Source organism: Glycine max, chromosome 17 (genome assembly GCF_000004515.6).
Source record: "Glycine max cultivar Williams 82 chromosome 17, Glycine_max_v4.0, whole genome shotgun sequence".
Classification (NCBI taxonomy): Eukaryota; Viridiplantae; Streptophyta; class Magnoliopsida; order Fabales; family Fabaceae; genus Glycine; species Glycine max.
This window is the reverse complement of record NC_038253.2, coordinates 39,858,932-39,876,778: the sequence shown is the minus strand read 5'-3', so window position 1 is coordinate 39,876,778 and position 17,847 is coordinate 39,858,932. Positions and strand designations below refer to the sequence as shown.

The following is a 17,847-nucleotide window of genomic DNA, read 5'->3' as shown; positions in this document are numbered from 1 at the left end:
CGAGCACGTATCCAGATCTGTTATGGTACAAATCGACAGCCAGCTAATGAGGTTGGATAAATCTAACTGGTGGTTGTATCGGGAGAAGTAGGTGTTTACCTCTACGTCAACCCACGGGTACTCTGGAAGCGTAATCGGGGGAGGTGGACACCTCTCTTTTAGCATTGGACACTTCTTAGGTCAAGAAGTAGCCTTCTCGAACGTCCTCGCCTTGGCAATAACGGCCAATACTGGGCCCGCAACGCTTTCACCAACCTTTTCAGTTGTAGTGGATGGTAGCTGGCTCAAAAAAGCTGAAAGGTCCCTAGACCCCTCGGTTGTCGAGAGGTCAGTCAAACTAGAAAAAACTGATCCCAAGGAGTGGGAGTTGGACAACACTTCTAAAACTACGTTTTCGTACCCTCGAACCTCAGACTAGCCTCCAACTGACGATGAACCTTCAATCGACACCATTATTACGTACCTCAAAGAAAGAATTGATTATTGCACTACTCGGCTAAGAGCAAACAATACTATTAAGCTCAAAGCAAAGAAGAAAATATCAAGGGCAAAAAGTGAAGGGGGGGTCCTCCCTCTATTTATAGGAGTTGGGCCTTGGATGAAGCCCAACCAACAACATCTCTGCACCGTCCGATCAAAACAGATCTATGGTGGAGGACTAGTGATGTTATGGTACCCAACTTGGGAATATGAAGAGATGTAGGGAGAAACCGTTACCTCCATGATGTAACGGTTACTTCGTGACAATAAAGGCATGTAACTGTCAAGGGAGTAATTGATAACCGTTCTGACACACCATAAAGTCCTTTTTTCGATCAATGTCAAAAATGAGCTTAGGGGGGCTAGAATACCTAATAAAATACCCAATTAGGTCGAGGAGACACATGAAGCACCTAAACCGAACACACCCTTCGGCCATGTATCTGCATATGTCGAACAGTACGTCTCTACCTTCAACATGTGCAAACAACGAATATCATTCTTCTGTGATTATCACCGCTAAACCCATTTAAGTGTAATCACTTTATTAGAAGTACCAAAGTATGATTAGAGAGAGTATTACACAACTGGTAATCAAGATGTGACAGACCCATAGACCCCAGGTCCAACCAAGTTAGTATAAAAAGGGGTGAACCCCCCAAGTAAGAGGATTGATTTATTTTTTACATACTTACTATATATTGTTGATAGCTCTAAATTGAACCTTCACTTGAGCGTTGAAGTGTCATTTGTAGGTATCCTCCCTCGCTCTGTCGAATACTCATGCACATGAGATTTCGACAAGGAACTACAAGCAGACGATCCTTCGATATGATAGACCATTCAACACAATAGAAGACTCTCCGATAGGATGACAGATATTTGATCTATTTGTGATGGAAACACTATTTATTATGAATACAAACATATTTATGTGTTTGGATTCACATAAAAGACATCATAAGCTTATATTTTCACGTTAATTTCGCTAAAGATGTAGAAGCTATAACGTGCAACTATCAATTTTATGAGGGTAAAATTTAAATCAAACATCCTCTTATTTTACCTATCTATCTCTACTTATAAATCTAACGTAAGATGTTCATTTTTGCAATTATTCCTTGTCGCATTCAATATTTGTTTTTTGTCATTCATTTCTTTATTCAAACATGTTGATGTTTTTCTTTTTTCTTTTTGTCTTTAGTATATGATAATGACATTTTTTTCTCAGTCACTAAGTACATTCATAAACATGAATCATATCTTAAAATTTAAAACTCGGACAAACTTTTCTTGAAAATGCCAATTTACCAGTGATATATTTAAAATCAATATGTACATTAATTTAGAACAAATTTTTATACTGCAAAGAAAAAAAAAGAAAAAGAGAAAAAAAAAGTGATAAAATGAGTGATAAAAATTATTATATGAATAACACGCACGGGACAAGAGATAATCCAGGTAGAGCGGGCAACAGTGGTTTTTTGGTTGATTCGAGATTAAATTTCATTGGAGCGATTGCAACTAGCATCGGCATTAGGAGTGATTTCATGGCAGAGATTATGGCAGCCATCCGGGCAATTGAAAAGACAATCTCTGAAAATTGGGTTTGGGTTTGGATTGAAATAGACTCCTCTCTGTTTTTATCCATGCTTATTACCATCCCTCCGCAATGCCTTAGTATATATTTAATAGCCGGGTCAATTGTATAAATTCTTCTCACACTTTGAACTTAGGATTTCTCATATTTATATATATATATAAAAAAAAAAGCAATGCTTATGCAGATAAATTTGTTTTTTTGGGTGCTCAAAATTCAGGTTATATTTTGGTGGGATTATTCACCTTCTTTCATTTCTCAGGAGCTCCGTATGTGCAGAGATGAACTCCCTTTTTATAGATTCGGTTAGTTTTGTTTCCTTGGGCATGATTTAATCCTCCCAAGTGTTTTGTTGGTATTCTCATCAATGGAATTTTGGGATGGGCGTTTAAGTGTAATTGGGGGTGGAGATGGCAGTATACTTAGAATTAGGAATGACAACAAGCAGGGCCAAACATGGATAGTGCCTAAGTGCTACCTTTCCCGCCAGTTAAAATATTCATCTGTGCCCGCCCGTGAACTTGCAGTATCTGCGTATGCAATTACCTATAGATTTTTGTAAATAAAATATATGAATAATACATTTCTATATAAAAATAGATTTGGATTCATTACTTGGAGTGATGAAGACTAATTGCACTCATTTAGATTCTCTTTAAAGGCAAACATTTTTAGTCGATCCAACTAGCACTGGAATAAAAGAATGGAAAATGACTCATTAGTTTCAATATTCATAAAATTCACAAAAGCTTTCATATATGTACACACATCATCATCATTAAGATGAGTTAAAATCAATTGCACCCAGAAATTTTCATGTCATACGCCAACAACTCTACAAAACCCCCAAGCATGGGTATACATTAAAAACATTTTATCTTAAAATTCCGGGTACAATATTAGCACGTGCATTTTCCGCCAGTTTCACTTGTGATTCAGTGGCTAGCTAAGAACGTGTCATCCATAAAAGTTACAGAGAATCACACTTCTGACAACCCCTCGTATTCTAATTGAGTTAATACTATTTTGTTCCCTGGAAATTTTGAGACCAGTCACATTAGTCTTCAAAGATCAAAATCAGTTTTCTTTCTTGGAAGAAAAATGCTAGTAAGATACTTTCTACTACTTTTTTTTCTATTGATTAAAACTGGTTAAAAACTATAAAATCAAGAGTGAGACTCGTTAAATTCAAATTGAGACCCACAAAATTTTATAATTTTCAATAAATTTTAAACAATAATAAAAGGTGTAAGCAAAAGTGTTAGTTAAAAAGTACATTGTTAACATTTATCCCTGATTGAAAATGGAAAAAAAATAAAAATCAATCAATATCAATTTAGGATTGATCGACATTTTTAATCTTTAGTGACCAAAATAGAAAATTTTCATATTTGAGAGACTAACGTGACCAACTCCAAATCTTGCAAAAAAACAAAACAGTGTTTCACTCTATTCTAAGCAGCAGAAACAAAATTCTTGGTAAAATCTCCACCAGAAGATGATTTTCTGTTGGGGACCATCTGAAACAGCAATTTGAAATGGTCATCACTCAGTTCCAACCACGCACACGAAATCCTGAGATCACTAGCAACAAAAACTTATGATATAAAATAAAATATTACCTGATCATTGTCTTGAGCATCACTTATCAAAGATCTCTGTCGTTTCACCTTGCTCTTTTTATTTTGCTTTTTGCCTTTCACTTCTTCATCAACAAAGTTCTGGTCTGACATCTCTGAAAGAACCAGAGTCAAATTAAAAAATACTTTAATAAATGAGATATCAATATTGGCATTCATAAATCATAAAGCAGGTACACAAAAAGCAGTTAGCTAAATTATTGTGCTGTGGACCTTATGGTTGAGTTAGGTACACATGGACCAAAAATCTTCACATGCCACACCCAAACTATAAAAACGTTTATTTGTTTGAATTAGGTTAATGCTAATGGTCTCCACTTAAATAAGCATTCATATGTTTGGTCTCATTGAAAAATTCATCATGGATCCAAAATTGTTTTTTGAATTAAAGCAACTTTAATTAGTTTTTGTGTTAGATTAAAAAATTGATACTAGATTACTTTTAGAATAATAAATTCAAATATAAATCATTTCACATTTGGTCCAAACCACTCTAAAGGTAGAACTTCAGTTCTCTACCTAGTATACTCTTTCTAAATGGTCTCCACTTAACATTTGTTTTTCACATTTGGTCTTAATATAAATTAGAACTCAACAAATAAAACAATGTGGGTTATAGTATGCATCGCATGTAGGAAAGCTCAGACACTAAAGCCAAAATAAAGATGATATTCAAAGTAGAGGGTTAGATGAAGATTTTGGCTCACCTGTATCACTATAAAGCATATCTTTATGGCAGACTCGAGATTCACACAAATGAAGATGTCCTGATCCAGAGGGAACTCCTTTCCTTTGGCCTAAATCAACAACTTTACTTGTGGTAGTAACACTTTCTTGAAGGGATGAAACTGCTATGCTTCTCTGTTTGCTTGAAGATCGGTAGTGCTGAATCCATGGATTTTCCGTCAAGTCATGACACTGGTTAATCCTACTCGTTTGCGGATTCACTCTCTCAAAATTGATTTTTTGCCAACAGCCACCACGTAGTACCTTGAACTGTTATTATTTAGAAAAAAGAAAACTTAGTTTTGTAAAGGTGTAGAAGAGGGAAGATATACAAGTTATAGGATGATCATACATTCATACTCTACAGCTTGTGTATATAATCTTACATAAAGCAATGTCTTTCAAGGAGGGGGTGCGTATTAAAAAAAAAAATCAAGGAGGGGGTGTGTATTAAAACAAAATCAAGGAGGGAGAGAAAAAGAAAGACTACAAAAAAAAGTAAATAATCTATACACGGAGAGTCCAATCACAAATTGATATGTATGATAAATTAGTTAATTTACAGTAATTATCTTAAAAGTTATTTATCATTGATTGATACTGATAGTGTACAAAATTTTACACTCATAATGCATAGAAATGAAAAATGATAACAACCAAACCTTTCTTTGATTTTCTAATACTCCTTTATAATTGACTGAAATTTATTGGAAAATTACTCTTCTAATAAGAAGTGAGACCAACCAAAATTTGTGATTTTCAATAAATTTCAGTCAATCATAGTGAGCATTAAAAAGACAATGTCACTGACATCCCTCATATATATATATATATATATATATATAACAAGTCAAATTTATTGAGTGTGTAGAAAAAATTAAAAAGGCAACCTGGCCGGAAGTGGTAGCAGGGTCATATGAAGTTTTCATTTGCTTAGAATCATATAACTGATTAACGAAAGATGCTTCTATAGACTTGATATACATGCTGTGTTTCTCGTCTGTCCACTCTGGAGCCATTGTGGATTCTGTCTCCCTAATGCCCTGATGTACAAACGAAATCGGCGAAAATCATGTTACTAGAGTAAATAGTATATGATTAATATGCCAATAAAAATAAATTAATAAAGAAAAGAATTGTTTGAAAACAAGATTTTCTACCATTTGGAAAAAAAAGAGGACAGGAAAACAAAGTTCTATGCATATCTTAGGACCACTTTTGAACAAACTTATCCAATCAAAAACTAACTGAATTTGATTATAATCGATCATCGATTTTATATATATATATATATATATATATATATATATATATATATATATATATATATATATAATTCATTATTAAAATAATCTAATTTTCACAGTTGCCCTAAATACATTCTAAATTTCTAATGTTAGTTTTTTTTTTTGACAAATTCTAATGTTAATTATTTGTTATAATTTCACGAATATCAAAATGTTAAACGCACCCAATCAAAAGTTTAAAGTTTAAACAGAGGTACTTAAGATCAAAGTTTTGTCAATTCGTTTCCTATTTAATTTACATATGTTTTTTTATATATAAAAAAAAAACTCATTAAAGCATACTTCCTCAATTGACAATCCATCAATTGATTTGTTTCATCAAATAAATACTTATCTTTTATTTTATTTAAAATAAAAAATGACACTAAAAATAATTAAGCATCACTACGGCCCTCCTGTTTTTAATCTAAAAACTCTGCTATTATTATTTGGTTTAAATTCATAAAGTAAATATAATATGAAACCAAACTCTTGCTTAATAATGTACCCAAAAAAATCTCTTGCCTAATCATACATTAAATATGCAAAAAAAATTTATACACCAAAAAATAACACAGAAGTTTCATATTGATAGTAGTGAATGAGCGTTGCACGTTTAATTGGCTATAAGATGACAACAAATAAACAATCCATGTGCAAGTTCAATTCCAAACATCCACTTAAATAGGACTACGTAAAGACGGAGCTTATGTTTTATTATGAGAAATATTTTTTACCAATCCCCAACTCTACAAAGTTTTTAATTTAATATCTAAGCGATAGAAGTATAATTGAAAAAAAAAATCAATATTCACATAGCCTTTTAAATCAATAATTGACAGTTAAATATATTTTTTCCTTTTTAAATAACTGATAAAAAGTAATATAACACATCACAACTTGTGTCATATATATTTATTTTTATGAATACAAGCACTAAATTACAAATATAAAAAAAATAGTAGTTTAAAAAAAAAAACTCACAATTATCATGATCATTATCACCCACTACAAATCTTAACGATCTGATTTTCTTTTTACGACATTATTTTCTTAAAAAAAATTCTAATACTAAACCTTAAACAAGTAAAAACATTAAAAAACGAAGAAGCCCAGAAAAACGAAAATTGAACCGCTAAAAGCTATATAAAATATCAACTACACAACTCAATGCATACATCTTAAATTTCAAAATCATTAACAACATACTAGTAGCGAACATTAATTTACACAATCCCCATCATTTAAATGTTCGTTATGTATGCTTCTATAAATAAAGAAAAGGAAAAAAAAAAAAAACTATGGCATAAACAGAATATTAATTTTTTATTGTAGATCAAACGAAAGTATGAACGAATTTACTTCAAGCAACAATAACAATCTTTTTTTTTTTTAAGTAGGACAACAACAACAACAACAACAATCTGTAACATACTAACATGCTTAAGATCAATTATAGTTTAATTGTATTCCTGCAGAGGAAATTACGATGATTCGTATAATATGCAAACAAATCAAAGGAAAAAATTAAATGAACAGTGGAAGAAGAAATAGGAAGCAATAAGGACAGGGAAAAGGTAAGGTACCTGTGTGGGTGAACTGATTCGAGTTTTTTCTGTTCTAATTAATCTGAAATTGTTCTTCATGTTAATTTTTTGTTCCTGTAATGGAATGGTGGTGAAGGGGATGAATAAGAAGTAGAGAGGAATTGAAGAAGAAAGGGGCGGTGATGGGAAACAAAAAGGGAATACAGTTGCTGCGCTTTTACACGTGTCGTGGGGCCAGGCCCTCGCCACGTCACCCTCAGTCTACATTAGCTTGGGAGATAAGACGCTGCGCTAGATATTTTCATCTCCGCATCCAAAATATCTGTTATCCTCGCTCCTCGCATTGTTTATCTTTTAATTATTATATATATAGATATATGCTAGTGGCATCAACAGTAATACTATTCACCAAAGAAAAATCAAAATATCAACAGTACTACTGCACTTAAAAATCTGCCACCTCCTTGCCGTTCCTATTCCACAAGTGTGCGTTTTTTTTTCTGACCTGTTCCTAGATATTTTGTTCCTCCACTTTTACTTTTGGAAACTTGTTTTTAAGTAATCCGGTGAAATAGCATCTCTGTTTCTCATATAGTAATCAAATTATTATTATTATTATTATTATTATTATTATTATTATTATTATTATTATTATTGTTTTCTAAATAAGAAATTCAACTTTCTGCTTACAGTTTTTTAGAATTTAATTAGAATACAATAGAGTGTTTTTATAGTTTCATCTAATTGACTTTTATCCTCTAAAAAATTGACTTTTATAAAAGTAACCTTAAAAAGCTTATATTTAAGATTATTTATGATTAATTAACAAAGTTAATTTTAATACTGCATGAAAATTAAGTCAATTAATGTAAACATATCTTCTTTCTTTTTTGGGACAGATCTTATATCTTATTTTATTGTATTAAAGTATAAGAGTGATGTGACCAACAACGAAAAAACAAGTATAACAGTGATGCGTTTCGATTTACTCGTTTAAAGTATTTTATTTTTAAAGATTAAAATTCAGAACAAAATGATAAATTATACTTCCTTTGAAAAGGAGATTGGGTAATTTTTTAAGGCTACAATTTGGTGAATATAAAAGACGAGTATTAAATTCAATAAAGTTAGATCTTGTGTGATCTAAAGGTTAAAGAGCATACTAAGCTTTTCAAAAAGTATTTCTGTGTTTATTGAACTATTGATGCATTTGGTCATCAAACGTGAATGAATTTTATTTGGATTTAATAAGAGATAATAGAATGATACATTACATAATGGGGTTGAGTGGCGTATAATTTCATCTCAAGTCAAACCATTATTAGATTAGTAGACGGCAATTGCAAGGGATTATTATTAATAGAAATGAAAAATAAGAGAAAAGAAGAATGCGGCTGTAATTAAACAAACGAGTCACGACAAAGGTATAGAAAACAACGGCAGGGACAGAGCCATATGACGCATCGTATTCGTTACTACCAGCTGAAACTGAAGGCAACAATAAAATAAAAATAAACAAATATCCCAACAAAGCTCATGAGAAGTATGAATCATGGAACGCATGATGATATGAAGCATCGTGCTACAACATCAGCATCCGTTTATCCCTGGACCCTCATGCTCTTCTCGTTTGGTTGGATTTGCTTGAAGATATTATGATTATATTTTCAGAAATGTCATTTTCGAGAATAATTATGCTTTTTTTGGTTAAATTTAAGAACATGTTTGGTTATAACTTTTTTGCTAATATAATGAGGAATATTCTCTTTTAAACTCAAATTATACGAAAAAAAAGTAAGAATGAGAATCAAAGTCAATAAATTAATTTCATGATAATTTTCAATATTTCCATATAAAAATAAAATATCTATTTATCACCATAAGATTGAAAATAAAATAAAAATAACACTCTTCAAAATCAACAATTTCAAGAAATTAACAAATCAGAAAATATCATTGGTTCAAAATGACTTTAATATGAATAGCTTTATAAGCTCAAACTTATTTTACAAAGCTCAAAACATACGCACTCTTAAAGAAGCACCACAATTACTACTAATTATTATTTTCTTAATTACATTTTACTTCATCAGAAACGGTTAATATGATTTTAATCCTTTAATATTTTTTCTCAAATTTAATTTCGTAATATTTTAATTACTAAGTTAAGTTTTATCAAATATCTAGACCTTTAAATCTTTAATTTCGCAATTTGTGAATGCTATTGCAGGGTTAGTTTTGAGGGTCCTGGACCGCATGAACCGTGATTGGTCCTTACTAGTTACAACATATTTATCATTCATGAGGGTAACTCTAGTGCCCACTATCTAACTAACATCGGGGTTCACCAATTTGTACTTGGGATAATTTCATAATCCCCTTCCTACCCTTAGCACACTTAGAGATTGTTTAGGGTTGCCTCCCTTGTGTTATCTTTCCAATGAATAAAAAAAAATAGTAAGCACTTGAGACAGATTTAAAGCAAGAAATAATTTAAACATATTGGAATTTAGTAAAAACTGATAAGTTTTTTAAAAACTTATAGGGGTGAAATCAAATGCTTTGGTTAGCAATTTTAAATCACAGTGTTGAAAACAACAATCACATTAGTTTGTAATGATTTTAAATCAGACTTCATCGCAATAATTTTTTTTAAAAAAAAAGCAAGAGAATAAATAAGTAAAAATTATTTGAGGACTGAAATTACTCATTAACTAAAAAAAAAAAAAAACTAAGTACATTATACTTTTTATATTAAAACTTACGCGTGTTTTGGACTTTACCACGCACTAGATGTGCTTGAAACGTTAAGCAACTTATACTTGTTTCCACGTTTTTTTAACAATATGACATGAATCTCACGTAATACGTAGATTTTTAACGCAAATCCAAACGCATACTTAAAAGGTAGATTTCAGGAAGAAAAATGTGACTTACGTTGCTGTTTGATGCAGCTATGCGCACAAACAGGTCTTTGACACTCCTAGAATTCGGTTTTCCTTTTTTCTGAAATGTAATGAGTTGTCAGATTAGAGTTTTCCCCCCAAACCATATATTAGTACTTAGTAGGATGTGTAGGGTGTGACCACGCATATATGTAAACACTATTCGTTGCAACAACAAAAAAATGATCAAAATATCTGTATACAAAAATAATAGACAAAATTTCTTCATTACTTAACAGCATAAATGATTGGATTTCTGGAGATTGAAATGAATCTGTATATGAACAGCACAGGTCTCACTTATGTCAAGGATAGTATCATCTTTTGAGCAGTAGAACAGAGCTGCATGGTATTAACCACACCATGATCAATGACCTTACTCCAGTGCCCAGTCTTTCCCTGTAATTGAACTATGAATATGCTTGCTAACATTGTCATCTACAATCTCAAACGCCAAGCATAAAGAATAGAATACAAAATCGAGTAAATGTAAAAAAAGTTAGTTTGATTCAAGCTTCTGGCTTCTGCTCACTTTCTGGTATGATGGTGTCTTGCAAATCAATCCGACCTGCATAACCAAAGGATGTTATTAGATCAGCTGTAAATATACCAAATTATAGTCATCAGTCAATATTGGTCACACTAGAAGAAACAAAGCTACAACAATGTTGCAATTTTCATTTGTCAAAGAATATTTCTTCTCCTCAGGGCTGATTACAGAATTTTGCAACATGTAAATTGTTTACTCCATCCAAGGGAATCAAAAGAAAGACTGCATACGTGCATGCCTTGCATATGTGCATTAAGTATATATAGGTGTTCATACCTAACAAGGTAATCAAGGAAGGGGTTTTCGATGATCCGTTTACTCTGATATCTGCATCTGCAAATGTCAAAATCTGAGGATTAATGTTGAATACTTAAATTCTATCCTTTATACCAGCTTTCTTATTTCATATAAATTTAAATCCAGGAAATCACCAAGCAGACAGGCATAAATTCAAAATTAGGTGTTGTGCTACAAAAGTATGCACACCTGAACTTTCAAGTGATTTAAGGATGTCTGACTTCTTAAAAGTATATCCTATGAAATTGTTATCTTTGGATGTCAGCATCTGCAAGAGTATCATAAACAAAAATAAAATATCAAAAGATTGCAATTTTAAATAAATAGTAAATTAATTATCAAAGAAACTAGAAAATTCAGAAGACAAAAGCACTAATGTGTTATTTTGGAAGACCTATTGAAGCAGAGTTTCAAGTGGAATAAACTTAACAATAAAACACAGAAATAGAGGATAAAATGCTTCAACTTGATATGCAAATATATACTGTACTACTCATTGAAATCAATATGAGCCTCTAAACCTAAAAGTGCAGCACACTAACCTATGAATATCAGTAAATATAAAAGGAGGAAGATGTAATTTAGCCAAAAAAAATAGTCCAGGTTAATAGTTAAAGATATGGTGCAACCAAAAGGAAGTGTTCTATTTTATCTTTGCACTTTCCCCTCGCACCTGCACACATATGTTAATTGCAATGGGAAAGCTCCAAGACAACAGCAAATGTGCTACATTTAAAAGACTACTGAAACAGTTTCAAATAAACTTGACAATAAACTATAAAATTTCATTAACACAACATAGAGACTTTCATTTGTGTTAATGAAATTTTATAGTTTACATATCCAGCAGAATATATTGTATTCTTCATCAAAATAACATTAAAATAATATACGCCTCCAAACCAAAAAAAAAAGTAGTGCACTAACCTATGAATATCAGTAAATATAACAGGAGGCAGACATAATTAAAAAAAGAAATCAATCCAAGTTAATAGTTAAAGTAAAAGACATTGTGCAACCAAAAGGAAGTGTTTTTTCTTGCACTTTGCCCACAGTGCACACCCAAATATGTATGTATGCCATGAACAAGACAACCAAGTAAGTTCTTACTAACAATCTTGATAAATTACAAGCTTGAGAAAACAAATTACTTTCCGCCAAGGTCCAACAGTTGCTGTTACAGATGGTGGGCCATCGACCTGCCAATGATTCAAATCACATGTTTAGGTGTGTGTAGAGTCCTTAGACTTTAGAAAACATAAAAAACAGAAGACATAAATAGCCTACATGGCTAAAAATTCTGGAAATTATTCTGTCATTGACTCCTTGTCAATAAAACAAAATAAAAAACACATGGGCAGACTCTTGCACAAACCAAAATCAATATAAGATTGGGGAAACAGTTCTCAATAAATGTATATAACCATATATAACTAAACCATTTAGGATACTATATGCATAATGCTGTTTCACTTACATTCATCAAATGTTTGGTAATTACATGATTTTAGAGCATGAGAAATTGTTGCATAATTAATTTCACTCATTTCCGATGCATATGAATAAATGCATAAACTTACTTCAGGAAACTTCTCAAAATTTTGAGTATCCAAGTCCCCAGTGACCGTAGGTTTATATGCTGCTTCTGATTCATAAAGCATGTCCCACTGAACACCCTTGAACCATGGATGAGCCTGAAAAATCAAGTACTGATTTGTTAAGAGAGGACATAAGCTGATTATCAGGGCATAACACTAACCGGCAACTTTCAGGGCATAAAATCAAAGCATGCCTAGAATAAATAGCTTGAGACAAGGAAAACAAAATGAGAAATATGCTTCACTCTAGTGTTTGAAGGAATTGTCATAAAAAATGGTCTAACAATAAGAGTTGTCACCTTTATTTCTTCGATTCCTCTGGTTCCTAGTCTTGAGTCAACATCACATAGTAAGCGACAGATCAGATCCTTTGCTTCAGCTGATATCTTGGGTTCGTCCGGGAATTTCAGGCACGTTTTCCAGTTAACAATCTGACACAATACAGAAGCACCAGGTTATTATGAATAAAAAGAAGATAAGAAGAGAAATCAATCATATTACCTTACGGCAGGCCATCCTTGGATCGTCGGAACAAAATGGAGGATACCCAATAAGCATCTCATACATGATCGCCCCAAGAGACCACCAATCACATTCTATTCCATAGCCCTTCTTGAGCAAAACTTCAGGTGCCATGTAATCAAGAGTTCCAACAGTTGAATACGCCTGAAGAAACATAGAAGTTGATAACAACTAACAGACTTTATATATCAAACAAAATTACCACTTAATATTACACATCAGTAGCCAATAACATAATAACATCAAGACTTGAGCATATTTGTATTTGGTTATTGCCTTTTCTTTAATCTCTCCCAGAAAGATTTTGATTATAAACTGGTCTGAACACAAAATAAACTAATCCAAACACACATTTAGTCATTACTTCATATATTTTTTATTATTTGTTTGTTTTCCAATAATAGTTACAAATCTTACAATACCCCACTAAGGAACATGGAATGGGGAGAGAGGCATACCAATGCACGTCGATTACGTTTCCACTGCTGTAATTGTTCCTTTGGCATCAACCAAGGAGAGACAGAATATCCTTCAGTTTCACTAGTGGATTCTTGACTGGTAAGATCATCATTTTCCAATAAAATTGATGAATACTTATCATCAAGAGGCTTACATAAGCCAAAGTCTGAAAGCTTCAAATGGCCATTTTTATCTAGTATCAGGTTATCTGGTTTAATATCCCTGCACAGGCAGAATATATTGGATTGAGCATTTCGCTAGAAAAAATTTATTTACTCACAGAAATTTTGAAATCTTTCTCCAGAAACATTATTTTTAAAACCTAAAGATTTTCTCAACTTTATTGAAAAACCAATTCACTGTACCATAATTTCATATGAATCATTTCACAACAGCATAAAAGTGGTCAATAACCAAAGAGATGATGCAATATATTCCTTTACAATCTGAAAAGCTAAATATAAATTTCATACGCTCATAATCAGCATTCCTTGTAAATAGTGGTAAGCTGCATACAAGTACGAATACTGTTTTTTGATTATTTCAGAGCAGACGGCATGTTATGTCTTTGTTAGACCAAGCCATGAGACAATCATGTTGTACCATACAAGTGTTCTCTGCCCCACTACTTATAGCCTCTTATGCATAAAGTGGCTAATCATTGCCTACCAATAGAACAAAAACGGAACAGTGTGATAATAGCCATACCTATGTACATAGTTGTGTTGATGTATTGAGTGAATAGCAAGAATGCTTTCAGCAATGTAGAAGCGAGCAACATCTTCAGAAAGAATATCTTCCCTCATTAACAATGTCATAATGTCACCACCAGGTAAATATTCCATGATGAGATAGAGGAAATCAGAATCTTGGAATGAATAATGAAGTTTGACTATGCATCTGCTATCAACCTCTGCCAGCAAGTTCCTCTCAGATCGAACATGTTCCACCTGAATTAGATTGACATCATGATGTAAAAAGAAATATACAAATTGGTCCCAAAGGTCAGAATACCTTCTAAAGATATTTTTTTGTCTAATTGCATTGAAATTTTTAATCTTTAACATAATTGAACCCTAAGCCCCTACATGATGAATGTTTTTATTCCATTTTTATCCAATGTCAAAGACATATGGCATCTGCTCCACAACAGGTAAATTCAATTGTGAGACAACAGAGCTGCTGGAAACAGCAGGAGCCTTCTAAGGGAGCAAGTTGTCTTCATTGTAAAGTGCCATCTCTACAAAGGAAAGCGAGATGGTCACACAAAAACAAGTCAGACAACCTCAAGTGGATATTATCTACTGACTAGCACTTTGTTTTCCACTGGACTGAATTCGAGAAATAAAGTTAAATTTCTACACCGTATAGCATGATGATCTCAGTCAGATAGATATTGAAAATTGAAAGTTGACATAACGCCTAACAACTAAACAGGTCAACCATTTAGAAAACTACACAAAATAAAAGCATTCACATTGATGTAGCTAAAAATAAAATTATGTGCTGATAAGATGCAAATTAGCATAGGCATCTCAGCTAGATTACTAAATTTTAATTTTACCATATATACGACAAGAATCAAACCAATGTAACATCAGATAGTGTAATTGGGAAAGTATTAATGCAATCGACTAAACAGAAGGAACAAAATACTGGTGAATTGTAAAGGTTTTAAACTGCAGTCATAGTTGCAATGTTGTTGCGATCCTTGACATTGTGGGAAATTGTAGACAAATGTGGCCGATGATGCAACCACTATTGTGGTCACAAAGAGCCAAAAAAAAACTTGACATCACAACTAAAATAGCAGTTGTAGACCGTTTTTTAAAACCTTGATTGTGGATTATGCGCTAAGTTTGACAGCTGGTACCTGTCCGCGACTAAGCATCTCCGACTTCTTCAATTTCTTCATGGCAAAAATCTCTCCTGTATCTTTTGCACGACATAACCTCACCTGCATTTTCTCAAAATGTTAAGAACTTATAGTGAAGCATAAACATATTAAGTTCTTACCACCAGCTCATTACATCAACCAAAGGTTTATGAAGTAAGATTATGTTTGCATACCTCACCGAAAGCACCTTTCCCAATTACAGTTAACTGCTCAAAGTCATCGATTCCAATTTTACGTCTCTGAAGCCTCATGTACTCAGTTTCTCGGCGCTCCAAGTTCCTCATCATTTCCTCCTGCTCCTCAGCCGATACCTGAGATTCTTGCACTTTCCTCTGAAGTGCTCTGCGTCTGAAATAGAAAGCAACACAAATGTATAAGCTAGGTATCCACTTACACCATAATTAATTCAAATCATGTCATATTATCTTTACAAGTGATCATGTATACCAAATTATATAGACATTCATAGTAATAATATTATAATTAACATTAACTTATCAAGTTTCAACAATACGTTTTAATGGAGCTGTTGTTCAATAAAGTATCATCAACATAAACTCACTCCACTTAACAAGAATTATTCGACGAAAATCTATGGAAATTCAACATCAAAATTATTAAATGCTGCGTGCATATATAAACACGAGAATTTCTCTGCTACGAGCAACGAGCCTCTCTATTGTCAAAAACAGCATTCAAACGGAGAAATTCCGATACAAGCCTAACACGTTGTCGGCGAAGGAAAAAAAAATTCGAAGACGAGATGCGGAGGCAGAGGAAAAAGAACGGAAAATAAACGATTGATGATTCGCATTGAAATCGGAAGTACTATTATTAAATTCTCCACCGCGAAATCGATCCTGAGAGAGCGAAAAGATTAAATGCAAGAGAGAAAGAAACAGTAGAACAGTGAAAATAGGAATGAAAAGGTAGGTGAGCGAGGTAGGTAACGTAGGTTACTAACGAAGGTAGCGTAGTACGCACCTGTCTTTGCGATCCTGCAATCCTTGGAGATAGTTTTTATAGTGATTCTCGATGAATTGTTTGGCGGCAGCGGCTTTCTGGCGCGTGACCGGAGAGGAGACGGAGACGTCGGGGGCGGCGGTGGCGGAGTCGAAATCGGCGGCGCGATCGTGCTTGAGGTTGATGGCACCGAGCCTGACGGTGCCGTCGTAACCGTCCATTGTTGTTCAGATCTGCGGCGAGATCTGCGACGGCGAGAGTGAATCTGAGAAAACGCGATGTGACGTGCGGAGCAAGCAAAAGGACGCGTCAAATTGTGGAGGATGATGCTAGTAGTGCCGGTGGTGTAGCTTGTGTTGTCGGTGTGAGTGGGAAACGAACTAGTAAAATAAAACGCTTCAAAGCTGTAGCAAGCTGTTTTATAAGAGTTATAACTCTGAGTTGTCGCTTCTCCACGTCTTCGCATTTTATTTATGTTTTCAGTTTTAAAGTAGTGATAAAATCCCGTGAAATTCGTTTTTAAAGTAATTATTATAAGCTTACCATAATTATTATTTTATTAGATAATGATTAAAAAATTTATATTATCATGACTATAATATATTATACTTCATGTGCTATCAAATATAAGGAAAACAAAAAACATAACACCCAAATTAAAAAAGTTAATTTTTTTTATCACAAATATTTATTTATTAATTATTAATATTTTGTTAGTGATAAGAATCAAATATTTTTTATTTTATTTTTTTTAATATTAGGTCAATCTTATATATTATACATTTAATCATCCATCATATTTAATTGTATCAATTTCAATTAAAAATATCAATTTCAATTAAAAAATATTTTTTTCAATGTATCTTTCATTAAAACTTGATATTAAAGATAAATAAATTTATTAAAATTAACACAATAACACTTCAATTAAATGAATAGAAGTTTAGAGATAATAAAATTAAATAAAATAAAATTATTTAATTTTTTTTATATTTTAGGACAAGAAAAATGTATTTTTTTCTTATATTTAAAATCAAAAGAAATATGTAACATATTAGTTACTTATACAAAGTGTAACTAAATCTCGACCGAAAATTAATCTCATAATTGATTAAAAAATTAAAATTTATGAGAATATTTTGGATATTACTAGAAAACTTAAGATCCTAACTACGATAATATCAAATAAAAATATATATTTTGAAAGTCATAACAAAAAAAAAGATAATTGATTTTAATTAAATTGTTTTTTTAGCCTTTTCTGGTTTTATTTTTGGTTAAAATGATTTTAATCTATATATTCTAAAAGTAAATATTTTGATTTTTTGTATTTTAAA

General features: G+C 32.3%; 2 protein-coding genes across 6 annotated transcripts; both read right to left on the bottom strand.

Annotated features, from left to right (window-relative positions):
* Nucleotides 1-2,798: 2,798 nt before the first annotated feature.
* LOC100814610 (cold-regulated protein 27) lies at nucleotides 2,799-10,596 on the bottom strand. Of its 4 annotated transcripts, none has more exons than XM_041011513.1 (7): nucleotides 10,462-10,596; nucleotides 10,217-10,285; nucleotides 7,319-7,393; nucleotides 5,337-5,489; nucleotides 4,428-4,716; nucleotides 3,703-3,815; nucleotides 2,799-3,600 (listed from the first exon to the last, which is right to left on the bottom strand). In XM_041011513.1, the coding sequence occupies exons 3-7, from the start codon at nucleotides 7,376-7,378 to the stop codon at nucleotides 3,535-3,537; spliced, it is 681 nt and encodes a 226-aa protein (XP_040867447.1). In that variant the 5' UTR covers nucleotides 7,379-7,393; nucleotides 10,217-10,285; nucleotides 10,462-10,596; the 3' UTR covers nucleotides 2,799-3,534. The 4 variants fall into 4 exon arrangements, with proteins under 4 accessions (XP_040867447.1, XP_006601290.1, XP_040867448.1 ...); XM_006601227.4 differs by having other exon boundaries at nucleotides 2,799-3,113; XM_041011514.1 differs by lacking the exons at nucleotides 10,217-10,285; nucleotides 10,462-10,596 and adding an exon at nucleotides 7,484-7,556.
* On the bottom strand, nucleotides 10,436-16,948 carry LOC100814085 (serine/threonine-protein kinase tricornered). Of its 2 annotated transcripts, XM_041011512.1 has the most exons (13): nucleotides 16,532-16,948; nucleotides 15,721-15,895; nucleotides 15,524-15,607; nucleotides 14,359-14,600; nucleotides 13,650-13,872; nucleotides 13,171-13,335; nucleotides 12,969-13,100; nucleotides 12,652-12,765; nucleotides 12,223-12,270; nucleotides 11,261-11,339; nucleotides 11,051-11,107; nucleotides 10,757-10,792; nucleotides 10,436-10,623 (listed from the first exon to the last, which is right to left on the bottom strand). In XM_041011512.1, the coding sequence occupies exons 1-13, from the start codon at nucleotides 16,729-16,731 to the stop codon at nucleotides 10,601-10,603; spliced, it is 1,578 nt and encodes a 525-aa protein (XP_040867446.1). In that variant the 5' UTR covers nucleotides 16,732-16,948; the 3' UTR covers nucleotides 10,436-10,600. The 2 variants fall into 2 exon arrangements, 1 of the variants encoding a protein (XP_040867446.1); XR_001385810.3 differs by lacking the exons at nucleotides 10,436-10,623; nucleotides 10,757-10,792 and having other exon boundaries at nucleotides 11,049-11,107; nucleotides 12,182-12,270.
* Between the last annotated feature and the right edge of the window lie 899 nt (nucleotides 16,949-17,847).